Below are 14,767 nucleotides of genomic sequence, written 5' to 3'. Positions count from 1 at the left end.
CAAGGCAGTATATAAGAAGCATTGAGTAAATGCTTTAGTGAGCAGGTGTTAAAGAATTTCAGGCAAGAAAGAGATCACCAGGACTGAAGAGGTCCTCATGGAGGAAGGGAGGCCCGAGCTGCATCAACGCCTGGCAGGGCGCACACAGGCAGAGGGAGGTGCAGGCATTACATGCAGGGAGGCGTGGAGGAGAAAGCTGCAGATGGGGGGCTATCGTAGGCAGGTGCAGGGGGCAGGGAGCAGACCATTCTGGCAGAGGCAAAGTTTTCATGCAGGAAGACATGGTTAGAATATTTTCCCCAGTTGAACAACTCTGTTCCATAGATTATGGACAGAAGGAAATGTTACCTTTCTACAGCCTGCTGGATCCGTCTCATCCAGTTATTGCGTTCCTCCTTGGAATTGGTGTGAATTTCATACATCTCAGGACCAGCAGACGAAGCACTGATCAGAAACATTCCTCTCTCCTCATTAGCAACTTCTCTAGCAATAAGCTTTTGAAGGGAAATAACTGATGGCTTCTGATCCTATATAAAATAGGAAGGTGAGCAGATGAAACAGCATCCTAGCTAAAGTAAGGCTCTTGTAAAACATGAGCTAAAGGAAGCAACAGTAGTAGGTAAACCTTTCTCCACTTTCAATCTTTTCAAAAGAGCTATAGAAGTTGATACAATCTCCAATGGAGACGGTATGGAAAAGAGAGGATGGAAAAAGAGGAATTACGGGAATGCTCATCCTTAAGAACTGGTGGTTTAGGCTGGGTGTGGCTCCCTCCTATAATACCAGCACTTTGGGAGGCTGAGGCAGGTGAATCACCTGAGGTCAGCAGCTCAAGACCAGCCTGGCCAATGTGGTGAAACCTCATCTATACTAAAAATACAAAAATTAGCTGGATGTGGTGGTGTGCGCCTGTAGTCCCAGCTGCTTGGGAGGCTGAGGCATGAGAATTGCTTGAACCTTGGAGGTGGAGGTTGCAGTGAGTGCACTCCAGCCTGGACAATAGAGCAAGACTCTGTCTCAAAAAAAAAAAAAAAAGGAATTGGTTGTTTAAAAATTGAGCTGTTTAAAACACAGAACAATCAGAGAAGAAAAATATCAAAATGCCATAGTCAAGGCAGGAGAAGTTTTACTAAGACAGCATGAGATAGGAAACTCATGTGTCAAATGTCACAAAGAGATTGAGAAGGATGGAGGCCCTAAAAAGTCCATTCGACTTGCAATATTGTTTCAATAAGGTAACTGAAAAGAAGCCCAGAAACTCAGAAGCCCAGCCTGTGGACTATAAACGATACGAATAGGGGGCAAGACCTTCGACTCCCCAGGCATAACCAATCCTTTTTGCTACTGTCATGTGGGCCACAGCAACAAAATGCCTACAAGTTCTTGCCTCTTCTCACCAAGCAGATGAGCCCTTGGTGGGTGGGAATGGGTCTCATTCATCTTCCTGTGCCTAGCACATAGCCTTGCATAGAGTAGGCACTCAATAAATGTTGGTAGGACTAGTTTCACATAAGTCCACCAGAGGGTAATAGGAAGAAAGTCTAAAATTTGGCATGTACGCCGTGATTAAACCACCTCTTCTACCAGCATCTACTGTGATCCTCCAATGTCCCTTTCTAAACACTGGAGATTGAAAGAGGAACAGCACACTGATGATGCCTGGTAGGTAGATGTCGTTGAAAAAATGGTGAAAAGAATGACTTCAGGATGAACAGTTTGGGGGATAACATGAAGAATTCTTCTTTGGTCTGTGGCTTCCACCACTGTTTACAGAGCTGGTTGCAGTGTGTGGTTTTGCTTCACCATCATGGACTAGGCGACGCCTTTATCCAGAACAAGCCACGGTCCCCTCACTGCTGACTCCTTGGTGCTGGCTTGTCAGCTTTCCCAGCATCATACAACTTGGCCACATCTGATGCTGTGTGCCATGGTGACCCAGAGTACCTCCTCACCCCATGCTTCTCAGAGTAGCATGAGAGAAAAAAATACAATGGGACAAGACCACTGGTCTATGCAGCCCTGTGCTCAGCCTCTGAAAATGGAAGCAAAAGCAGCCCCGTGGCAGAGTTGTTGGAATACTGCCCTCTCTAATTAGGGAGATCCTTGGAGCATTTGTAATCTGGCTTATCCTATTATGGACCTACTCCCAAGACCTTATCTGTTTCCCTGATTCAATGTGCAGTTTTAGCTTCCTCAGCTGACAAGGTAAACAGCCTCTGTATGTAAAAAGGCAGAGTAAGTTTACTTGCTTAAGACATGAGCAAGAGTGAAATTATTTGAACTAGTTGGTTAGTGTTGCAGGGGAGGGGAGGTGGCAGGGTAAGATCTTTTCAAAGTGAAGAACAGGTAAGTGCAAGGAAAGTAACATTCATTCGATCACCATCAGACCAGGGGGCATAGGAACCTGTCCATCGGTATTCATACTAACCACGCACAAACACTGGAGATGAACAAAAATTCAATTAACTCTCCAGGAATGGAAGTAGCATGTCTGCCTCGGAGGTAGATGCCAAACACTAGTGATGCAAAGGCCTAACCCAGCTTGCAGAGATGTTTTATTTGTGCCACGGCATTTAACAAACAAAGTTTAAAAATAAGTTCTCGGTATTTAAATACTAGGGGATTTCACTTTTTAAAACCTTTAGATTTCTGGGTTCTTGGGGAAAGCAGAAGATTAGCAATCCTGGGCCCATGTTCCCATTTTAAAACACTGGCTATAGCCAGATAATCCCTGCCATCTTTGAGACAGGGCACAGACTCACTTTTCACTACAGTCCCTACAACTTTCTATTGTATCCTCGCTTCTGACCCTGTCACGTTCACTCAATCACATTTCTGCCCAATCCCTACAGGCATTAGGAGTCGAAGACCTCTAATGTAGGAGAAGAGGAAAGGAGCTGCTACGCTTAGCTGTATTGTTACATCGTATCCATTCTGTGCTGATTCTACTATTCAGGGATTCCATTGTGATAAAGAGATTTTACTTACTTATTTATTTTATTTTATTTTTATCTTTTGAGATGAAGTCTCACTCTGTTACCAGGCTGGAGTGCAGTGGCGCGATCTCGGCTCACTGCAAGCTCCGCCACCTGGGATCATGCCATTCTCCTGCCTCAGCCTCCCGAGTAGCTGGGACTACAGGCGCCTGCCACCAAACCCGGCTAATTTTTTGTATTTTTAGTAGAACGGGGTTTCACCATGTTAGCCAGGATGGTCTCGATCTCCTGACCTCGTGATCCGCCCGCCTCGGCCCCCCAAAGTGCTGGGATTACAGGTGTGAGCCACCGCGCCCGGCCATGATACAGAGATTTTGAGACTGCTTCCTATTTGGAACTTCAGCTTGCAAGTCCACATGTTCACTATGTCTTCGTTGTTTGCTCCTTTTGAATTTGCCTTCTTTGATGTTCAAGAGATTCCTCCTAGACTCAGTATTCTAAGACTTAGTGAACACATCTACTTTTTCTTACACATTTTGTAGGTTTGGGCTTTGCCCCAATTTCCAGCTGAGTCCTTTATAAAAACAAAAACAAAGCAAAACTTTCTTGTAGGGACCCACTACTCCATCCTCTTGCTACTTTCAGCTGTTAATCTTCTGGCTATTTCCAAATTAATCACGTCTTCTGTAACATGCAGCAAGACAAGCACCTGAGGAAGAAGTTTTTTCTAAAGGGCACAAGGAGTGGAGAATCTCACCTGTACTAGCATGAGGAAAACTTTCTAAAATTCTAGGATGAGAACTAGGAAATCCAGATATCTGTATACCCCTAGCCAAATGCTTCAATTCCCTACAATTTTAACTATAAGATATTGTGACACATGGGCTGTTGTCAGATAGATGTAACTCAGGAGTGTATGAACAGTAGGGTGTACCTGACTCTTCAAGGATAAAATGATGCTTTCTCTTTTGCTCTCTCATACCACCAAGGGCTTAGCTGTCATTTATGAATGCAGCTACATGTCAGATTAACATCTTTAAAAAACAGTATCAGTAACATTTTACTGTTGTCCATAGCCAAACACATTCCACCAAGAAGAGCTAGGTTGTAACTGTCTTCATTCTCCCATTTGGTGGATTGCATTCCTAATACCCCACTTAATGGTAAATGCGGTCTAAGGGTAGCACAGATAATGCCTCAGGAGGTCATATGAGACAAGAGGGAAAGAATCACATTTCAAGTCACGTTCTAAGTTGAGCATTACAGGATCTGAATCCATATGCTACCTTGTCCTAAAAAACAATGTAGTTGTCTTTATGTTATCTACTTCATGATCAATCAGCAGGACATCTGTCCGGTAATATCATCCAAGAAGCAGAATTTGCTTTTCTTTTAGGTCTTTGGTTTTAAAGAAGCATTGGTTTCTATAAAGATGTAAATTTGTTTCCTCTTCCTACATGGACCTCGCCATCCCACAGGTTAAACAAAATGGTCCCCACCTTCCCACTTATTTTCTCATGTTCTTTCAGAGAATCTCTGAGCATCTCAGATAACAGCCTAGAGAAGCCACTGGACAAACCAATAGGTTTTCATGAAATTTGTAACACAGTTCAAATCGATTGGGAACATACAGACTTCTTTAAGTCTTCTTATTATCCTCTAGTGTAGCTCTGTGAAAACGTCTTTGACCTTTATAGAACTCAACATCATTGTGTTGATGAAAGGGAATGTGCCAAACAGGATGAAGAAGCTTCTCAAGTCAGCCTGCCTAGTACACAGAGACAGATGAGGCACGGCTCCCGCCTCTTTCCCAGAATCTCATCCCTGGATAGACATGCTTCTTTGTTTTCTCTGAACAAGATAACAGAAGCCATATTAAGCTTTGACTTTGCCAAAATTGGTTGGAATTAATGGTATCTGCTAATGGTACCCAAATGTCCTACCATTCAGTGGATGATAAGCACTAGCATTTTAGGGAGCCACCATTACACTGCCCATATTGCTATTGTGTGTCTTGGATTCTTTCCTCCAACGGGGTCTGATGCTCCATGATGCTAACAAGGAGTTAACTGGCGATATCGTCCTTCTCTAAGTCAATCAGATGCCATGTAGTAAATGTCATAAAATACTGATTTTATTGCTAGTGTAACTCGACTGTACAAAATGTCATAAAATACTCATTTTATTGCTAGTCTAAGTCTGTGTGCCAGCAATTAGATTACTCTAACACACTACAAAAATAGTTTCATACACTGTCTTTAGAAGCTACTATAGTAAAAAGAAGAAAGAATCTTCTGTAAACATTAAGCATCAGGATGGTATCCCTTGTCTGGCAGAAGGCACATGACGGCAGTTACAGGGTTAGTAAGTGGGAGAGCAGGGCCAATGGGCATGGAGAAAGCCCAGTGCTGGAAGAGATCAGCTGTGCCCAGCATTCACATTTCAGTTGCTGGATCTAAGGGAAGGGGTTTTGGGGCCGAAGGGGCAGGGAAGAGAGGAGTCTAGAGGAAAGACCAAGATAACTAGATGGCATGGGGACATTTGGGAGGCTCAGAGCAGTGCCTGTTCACTAACCACTACTGAAGGACTGCAATATTCTCACAGTTGGTTACGCTGCCGAAACAGCTGAGTACCAGCCCTGGTTGTCGTGAAGCAACACTTACCATGCTAATTTAACCTAATGAGATGCTTGTCTCTAAACACTGCAATCACAAATAATAATGGAAACATAACATAAGCATATACTTCCCTGTGACTATTTTATTTCACTAGGAATTTTAGGCATTTTTCAAGAAAATGTGTGATTAAACCTATTTTTTAAATGCATCACACGGTCATATACTTACAACGGCTGCAAAGATGTATTTCTGGTCTTTTTCTTGTAAAAAGAGCAGCACATCAGTTAGAAGTAGAGCTAGGATATCTTCAAAGAAAAAACATTACTAGTATTAATGAAGCAAACCACAGTTCAAATAAACTTAATAAAAATAAAAAGACTAACACTTAGTCTAAGTATGAAACTTTTATTAAAAATACCTGTATTATGAGAGCCAAAGATATATGCTATTAACAACTTAAAAGAAAGCTGTCTTTAAGTGTGCATGTTTGTGTGTAGCTGTAGGTATAGGTAAATCTCCAGCAAAGTTTAATGTAGTCACTTTCAAAACCGAAGAAAAATATCCATAAAAAAGGAAGTTTTAATAAAATGGAGCAAACGCTTACCTTTGGCAGGAAAGGTGCTAAATTAAAAATGTAAAAGGGCAGCTTCTACCTCAAATTATATATGCCTGCTATTTTGTTTCATCTAGATCTAAGCAAGATTTAGGATTCCATACTTCCCTTACAAATTGTTCACAAGAAGTCATCTTCATTGCATCCACTGAATAGTCTAACACAAAGTTACCAAACTGATTCTACTAAATGGATAAAGAGCAAATGACTTTGAGCAATAGAATCTACAGGTTGTGGTTAATATTTATTTTCAATACAACATTGCTAGTTGTTGATCAACAAATCCCATTTCAGATATTAGTTGCAACCTCCATGAAAACTTGATCATCCTCCAATGGGTAATAATTTTTGACTAGCTAGAATTTAACAACCTCTTCCTCTCACTTCCTACCTATGGATGCTATTAAGATGAACTGTTAGAAACAGTGGTTCTTAGGCCTGGCTGCATAGTAGACTCACCTGGAGAGCCTTTAAACATCCCATGGGCTTTGGTTTCATCCTCACAGCGATAAAATCAGAATCTCTGAGAGGAGACATGAGCATTTGTAATGTTTTTAAGCTCCAGAGGTGATTCTAGTGTGTGGCCATGGTGAGAAAGCCTGGGTTAGGCAGTGTGATAGCTAATAATGAGTCCTTAAGAAATGGAATTATCTGCTTTAGACTCCTGAACAGAGTCAAGTTCGTGCCAGTTAGCAAACAGCAGCACTGAGGAAGAGCTTAAACCAGTGTCAGCAGGTGTGTGGATGTAGTCTATTAGTCAGTAACAAAGATGACATTCAGAGTTCTTTTTATTTCTCCCCTCCATGGTCTGACAGCCCTAGGCTGTGCTGACACGCAACAGACCCTAGGTGTGTAGGTGTACTGCCTTGCTTTCAACACACCACAGTTACCAGAATAATTTTTCTGTGCCAACAATTAGCATAACTCTCAGTTCCTTTGATTTCAGACATCACTAAATTGCAAATTCGTAAAATATGTATAAAGGTTTTAGCTTGGGCAGCAAACTCCCACCAAAGATTTGTATCATTGGCCAGATTTGCCTACTGAAATTCACAAATCAATCTTTCAACTGACCTGGGGTTTGTGCATGTGTACCTGCAATTCTGAAATGTTTTTCTTTTGAAAATCTGTCCTCTGTTAAATGAATAAAGTGTATGAAGGGAGAAATTGGTATGGTCGAGCCACAGTACCTTTGAAACGACCTGTAGCAGTTTTCCAGTAAACAAGGCCATCATATAACAGAGTCCTTTCTTCACTCATCAGTGCCTGCTTCCTAAACACATGTCCATTTTTGAGCTTCGTGTATGTTTTGTTTTCAATCTTATTTAGGATCTCAAGCCATTTTTGGTTTTTCTCATATTCATTGACTTTTAAATCCACTGTTGCAATCATGTCTTTAATTAAGCAAAGAGCTTTGCATAAGTCTTTATGTTCTTCGGTTCTTTCTGTGTGGGGGAAAAGAAACAAAAAAATACTATATAATAAACCAGAGTACTAAGGAAGACAACTTTTTCTTTAGTTTAAAAATACAGTTAAACACATCATCTAAACAATAAAAACCCCATAAGAAAAATGTTGGATGAAACTTAAATCCCTAGCCTGGGCAACATGCCAAACCCTGTCTCTACCAAAAAAGATACAAAAATTAGCCGGGCATGGTGGTGTGAGCCTTTTGTCCAGCTACTCAAGAGGCTGAGGTGGGAGGATAGTTTGAGCCTGGGAGGTAGAGGTTGCAGGGAGCCAAGATTGTACCACTGCATTCCAGCCTATGAGACAGAGCAAGACTCTGTCTCAAAAATAATAATAATAATAATAATTAAATCCTATAATATCACTCTGTACCTCCCCCCCACCAAAAAGATGTTAAAATGTTTTATTATGAAAGGTTTGCATTATTAAATGTGCTTCAGCTAACACATTGTCCTTCAGCTGACAGTAAGATGTCTGAATTCTAAGGATGAGTCTGAGCTTCCCCCTAGGGCAGGAAATGTGTAATATACTAACTTAGGCCTTCCTTCCACCTTCTTAGACATAGGTAATCAATAATCCTCATGCCAAGTTTCTTAAAACTTAAGCCAGCTGTGGGGCCAAGCCAGTAATACTCTCAGAGTCACAGGGTGATATGAACAAGCCTCAGAATCATTTATATTCCTTGATCCCTTCCTCCATAAAATTAATATTCAAAATCATACTTTATAACTGCATTCACATAAATCTGAATATATTACTATTATAATAAAACCATTTTCTTTGACCATTTTCTTTAAAATTAAATATTTTAATTTCTGATGGGTACCATGAAAATATTTTCTTTTGCCAAGTGCTGTGCTAATAGATAAATCAGCCATGCTCATACCAAGAGCAAATAATTATTGATTTCAGTTGTTATTCTTTAAAATACTGGCTACCTGCTCTTGTCTCTAGATTATCTTATGAAAATACTCTGAAGGAGTTTCTGAAGCAGCCTCCTGAAACTCCATATAAAAGTATATTTGGTGATAAAGACCACCTAGTTCATGTTTATTGAGGCAACTGGAACTGAAAGGTAATGTTTCATGTCATTTTGTAGTGGAGATAACTGAGGCTCAGTTAATAATTTGCCCAGTGAGTGAGTGGCAGAGCTGAGTATATACAATGCAACACAAGCATACAAAATTCCAAACCCAAGCCCTTTTTAACATAACACGCTACCACCCTAATAATAATCTTTACTCAAGATCAATATGTTAGCTTGAGGATTAGACCATTTTATTTATTCATTCATGGCATTGATGTTTTTATTTATTGATCATCTAGTCTGTACCAGCCATTGCACTAGACATTGAAGATCCAGCTATAAACCAGACAGACACAGGTCTTACAGATCCCACAAGGAGCTTACAGACCAGCCATGTGCATTCATAGCTTCTTAAAAGATGCCCATATGTTACTCCCTGGAACTTGATGAATTGACAGGGTCAAAAATAGATCCTTCTTATAATCCCTCTCAACTTAGTAACTGATTGCTTGGGAGAGTTGACATTTCATGATAGGATCAATAGCGTGTTTCATCAGACTGTTGTGAAGGTAACAGGAAAATAAGGAAGAGGAGGTAGTAAGAAAGCCCAGTGGTGGGGAAAATAAAGAGGGGAAAGGCAGGTTCAAAGAAGAAGCCAGTTTGGTTTGGGCTACCTGTAGAAATTCAGACTATTATCCATGCTGCAGTATAAAAGATAATTTCTAAAAATGAATCCAAATTCTAAGGCTTTAACAGTTTCTCCATCATTAAACTCTTTACGAATCAGAGACCACAAACATTTATGCCTGTTTAGAACACCTCAGCTATGTTTAAAACTAATAAGAGGGGCAAATGTTTATCCCACAAATCACAACTTACCCTTTGTGTACTGCAATATCCTTTCCACCAAGACAGGGTATTTTGTAATACGCTGAGTGACCAACAGAATGCATTCTGGAATTCCTCGGCGTCGAGCCAAAAGATTACTATTTCGGAGCTTAAAAAAATATACATTTTATATACACAAATTCTACCTGTATTTACTTTTCAGGTGTGAATTTAACAATACAAAGAATCTGCAAGAGTACAATTTATGCAGACTTAACATTCATTGTTACCAAAATGATGCATTATCACTAATTTAAATTGTATACTTTGTCATAAATTTTAATACCCCACCTCTCCAAGATTTTAAGAAGTTTCAAGTTACTCTGATGTATTTGTAGTTAATTCCAAAAGAAGTTCCAATACTTCTAAGTGTCTTGATTTATAAATAGCAAAATTTTTGAAAAATAATCAGAAATCAAAGTCAGACTTTGAACATCAGTTTGCAGTTTACCATTTGTTTTCCCAACAGGTCTTCCTCCACATTTGCTGTTATTCATTACAGCCCTTAGAGTTCCCTCGAATCAGGACAACTTTTTTTCTAAAAATATCAAAGTATTCCTCATAGCATTCAAGTCCTCAACACACATTTATGTGGGAAAAAAGGGAGAAAATCTGGTAGCATCCTTAACATGGCAGATAAAAATTTAGAATCCAGGAAACTTTATAAGACAAATTTCTTCAACAAATAAATCAGCAGAAGAAAAAAGGGGTGGGATAACATTCAAGTTGAAAGAGATTTAAGAGATATAACAACCTCATACAATATGTGAACCTTGGTCAGATCCTGATTTAAGTAATCCAATTTTATGAGATAATCAGTGAAATTTTAAGATATCAAAAATTATGGTTAGTTTATTTGTATAATAATGTCATAATTTTTAAGTTTTTCATCTGGAGAAAAATATTACAGATGAAATTATATGATGTCATGAATCTGCTTCAAGCTAATTCAGAAGTGGAGTAGATTCTGTGTTTATTTTCACTTTGATTTTTCTGATATATAACTTGTCAGGGCATAAAACAGCTTCCCAGTATGTTACAAATATTCTCAGATGGTTGGAAAACATGACTTCACAAATATACAAAAGGAAATGATTTGGGGGCAATATCATTTGAGTCTTCAGAAAAAGAGACTTTACATCTCTGCCACAAACCTTCCACCCCCCTTCTTCTTCCCCTGAAAAGCATCATCTAGCTATGAAATTTGTTTAAATCATTAAGAAACAAGCATAAACTATTTCTCCATGCTGATTTATCACTTTGTAATAAACTTTTAAAATACTTGCCTTAATAAAATTCTGAAACTTTTTATTCTGCTGGAGTTCTTTAAAGAGGTTAACAGCTTCTTTATGATGGCTACAGAATTCTCCATATATTTTCTTCATTTTACTTGCATTTTCTTCTGAAAACTGGGAAGAACAGCATTTCAATAATGGTTTGTAAATTCAGTAAGTTCTAAACACACAAAAAATATGCAATTTTCATCTATTTCAAAAGAGTATTTGCAAATAAAAAAATAAATATTGTGGAGTTTCTGAACACAATCACTTATCTCCTCAGATATTTTTTAAATTAAAATAAAAGAAAGTTGAGTGGTAAAGGTCAACATAATGTGATATTATATTGAACTAATATGATTATCAAATAGCCAAATAAAAAACATTTGATATATTTTATTCTCTTCTTAGTTTTTAATACCAATTTATAATTTCAATGTATAGTTTTAATACTTGTATAGATTGAAAGAAAGGTATATGGCAACATTTGGGGAACTTCAGGAAGGTGTGGCACCACCACCCCCTCCCCCCCAAAAAAATCACTCATTTGGCATTTACACTGGCTAATGACCATGTCTATAGACTCGGTCCTTAGCAGGGATTTTTGCTTTTTTGTTCACACATTACAAATAGATCAAGGGCAGGCTATCATTAGCCAAAATGAAAGAGACCAGTGAATAATAAGATTGCCTGTTTATTGGCTAATGAAGAGAAGTAGAGATGTGCGCTGGATGTTTCAATAAGTCTTACCTGTAGAAAAACACCTATAGAAAATCCACATAGGAATCAACTTAGAATCATAAAGTGGTGTGAAGAGAACTAGCTGAATGACTTGAAAGCCATTTTTTTAGACTGTGATGGCCTTACATGCACATGTACACACTGAAGAGCATTGTAATGGAAACCAGAACACATCCACCCTCTTAAAAGTACTTAAAATTTACATCACAACCTCTTATCTTTTCGTCTTTGCTTATATGAATGTGTGGGGCCAATAAGCCTCAAATGATAATTCTTAAACGACTTACAATCATTCAAAAAAATTACTTGAGTACAAATCTAACAAAACACATATATGATTCATACAGTAAAAACTATACAATGCCAGTGAAAGATGACAAAAATCTAAATAAATGAAGTGCTACACGATGTACATGGATTAGAAGACTCAAAATAGTAAAGATGTCAATTTTCTCCAAACTGATAGTTTTAATACAATTCTTAACAAAATCCCAGTATGCTTTTTAAAAATATAAATAAGACTATTCTAGAATATATATGAAAAGGCAAAAGAACTAGAATAGCTAAAACAATTTTGGAAAAAATAATAAAGTGGAAGGACTCAGTCTTCTAAGATTATATAGCTACAGTTATTAAGACTATGGAAAGACAGACCCATAGATCAGTGAAACAAAATAGGAACCCAGATACCCACATGATTTTGACAAAAGTGGAAAAGCAATTAGACAGAGGAAGAATAGCCTTTTCAACGAATGGCCCTGGAGCAACTGGACATCCATAGACAAAAAGAAAAAAAACAACAACAACAACCCTCAACCTAACCTAAGTCTTATAACCTGCACAAAAAAAAAAACTCAAAACGCAACACACACTTAAATGTAAAACATCAAACTGTAAAACGTTTTTTTGAGACAAGGTGCCACTTCTGATGACCAGGCTGGTGTGCAGTGGTAGGATCTTGGCACACTGCAATCTCAACTTCCCAGGCTCAAGAGATCTGCCCACCTCAGCCCACAAATAGCTGGGACTACAGGTGCATATTACCACGCCCGGCTAATTTTTATATTTTTTGTAGAGACGGGGATTCATCATGTTGCCCAGGTTGGTCTCAAACTCTTGAGCTCAAGTGATCCATCCACCTCGGCCCCCCAAAGTGCTGGGCTTACAGGCACGCACCAACATGCCCAGCCAAAACTGTAAATCCTTTTTTAAAAATAGGAGAAAATGTCTGAGACCTAGGGCTAGACAAAGAATCCTTAAACTTGAAACAATAGCACAATTCTTAAGAGGAAAAACTAATAAACTAGACTTCATCAAAATTAGAAAATGAGAAGACAAGTTACAGATTTGGAGAAAGTTTGTCAGTCACATATCTGACAAGAACTAATGTCTAGAATATGTAAACAAACCTTAATATTCATCAATAAGAAAACAAACAATCCAATTAGAACATGAGCAAAAGACATAAACAGAAATTTCACTGAAAGGGATATACAGATGGCAAATAAGCACATGAAAAGATATTTAATATCATTAGCCATGAGGGAAGTGCAACTTGAACCATAATGAGATATTACTTTATACCTCTTAAAATAGCCAAAATTAAAAACAGTGGCAATATCAGATGCTGGTGAGGATGTAGAGAAACTGGATTACTTGCACAGTGCTGATGAGAATGTAAAATGGTACAACCACTCTGGAAAACAGTTAGCAGTTTCTTACAAAACTGAACATACAACTCCCATACAACCCAGAAATTGCATTCCTGGGCATTTATCCCAGAAAAAATGAAAGCTTAGGTTTGCACCAAAATCTGCACATGAGTGTTCATAGCAGCTTTATTTATAACAGCTAAAAACTGGAAACAAGAAGATATCCTTCAATAAGTGAATGAGTAAACGGTGACACACCAATAGCATGGAATACTACTCAGCATAACTCCCCCATTTTCTGCATACAGACCAACAGCTGAATTCCATTGCTGTAAATGACAGGACAAAACAGCTTCAAAAAACAGTACATTTGGAGAAGATGGCATTCTAGCATCTACCTAGGGAAAGCCATGCTAAAGCAACTGCAGATGGAGCTCCCTGCCTTTCCAAGTGTTGCAGACCACTGTAAAATGTGACATTCAGGTGAATTCCTGATTGTTTTCCCCTAAGTGGCCCATTCACTCAGTAAATATTTATAGTACCATGCACTGTTCCAGGAGCTGAAATATAGCATTAATCAAATAGCCAAGAATCCCTGCCTTACTGGGACTTACAAGCTAATGATGGTCAATACATCCTCAGAACGTCACTATGAATGTTTCAAAATATCATTTTTAAAATCTTGTTGATGAAAGGACAGATTTTGATTCAAATCCCACTTACGTCAAAAAGGTCAAGGACTTTAAGCTTTTCTTACCTGTTGTACCAGAATATCTCCAATTCGGTCGATCACAAAATTCCTGTCGCTGCCGGCACAGGATTCCTGCCTTCGTTCCTTCATACTGTAGAAGAAAAGCCTGTGGATTTCAAGCAACTCATCTAAACAGGGGAAAATTTTGTCCACGGTGCTGTGGTCCAGCTGCAGTTCCTCTTTCATGCCTTTCCTGAAGATCTCAGACATGATGAACAGGGTCTGGATGTGATGCATCTCTGTTTGCATTAGCTCTGAAATGTGTGAGCACACATAAACCTTAAGCTTTAAAAAGCAAGTATCACTATTAAACTAAATTAGTAACTCAACACTATATGTTACACAAATAAAAAAGAAATGTTTAAGAATATCAAGAATATTCCAACATAAAAGTCAGCATTAAACATTTCATTCACCCTAAAATATTAAACCATTTTCTTTTATCCAGATATTAAAGAGGATATATATGTCAGGTCCAATATACAAGAATCTAATGTATCTGAAACTCAATAATATAACTAGCTAGGATCTTTAGATACCTTCAGCTAGGAACTAGGTCTTATTCCAACCTGAATGCCCTTTAAAATACAACTTAGTTTGTTGGCTTCCTTTCTTCCTTTCTTTGTTTGGTTTTTGCATTGAGCAGGAGCACAATTAATTTGGTGAAAAGAATGGAACTAAATAAAGGTCTTCAATGCAGAAAACCGTAAGTCCTTTCTATTGCAGAATCTGTCTCCAAAATTCCATTTTCTCCAGGGGAAAACAATGCATCACAATCAATCAAAGGACACCAT

General features: G+C 38.5%; 1 protein-coding gene across 3 annotated transcripts in view; it reads right to left on the bottom strand.

Moving 5' to 3' along the window:
* The window catches only part of ARHGEF28 (Rho guanine nucleotide exchange factor 28), a 260,867-nt gene that overhangs the window by 49,565 nt on the left and 196,535 nt on the right, over positions 1–14,767 (bottom strand). For all 3 annotated transcript variants that reach the window (XM_030927941.1, XM_030927942.1, XM_010363407.2), the window contains 6 exons: positions 13,980–14,227; positions 10,839–10,961; positions 9,544–9,661; positions 7,358–7,612; positions 5,783–5,859; positions 349–527 (listed from right to left, as the gene is read on the bottom strand). In XM_030927941.1, coding sequence (XP_030783801.1) covers positions 349–527; positions 5,783–5,859; positions 7,358–7,612; positions 9,544–9,661; positions 10,839–10,961; positions 13,980–14,227 — 1,000 coding nt within the window. The remainder of the gene's footprint in view (positions 1–348; positions 528–5,782; positions 5,860–7,357; positions 7,613–9,543; positions 9,662–10,838; positions 10,962–13,979; positions 14,228–14,767) is intronic.

Source organism: Rhinopithecus roxellana, chromosome 3 (assembly GCF_007565055.1).
Source record: "Rhinopithecus roxellana isolate Shanxi Qingling chromosome 3, ASM756505v1, whole genome shotgun sequence".
NCBI classification, from domain to species: Eukaryota; Metazoa; Chordata; class Mammalia; order Primates; family Cercopithecidae; genus Rhinopithecus; species Rhinopithecus roxellana.
The sequence above is the reverse complement of the archived record's forward strand: the minus strand, read 5'-3'. Positions and strand labels throughout refer to the sequence as shown.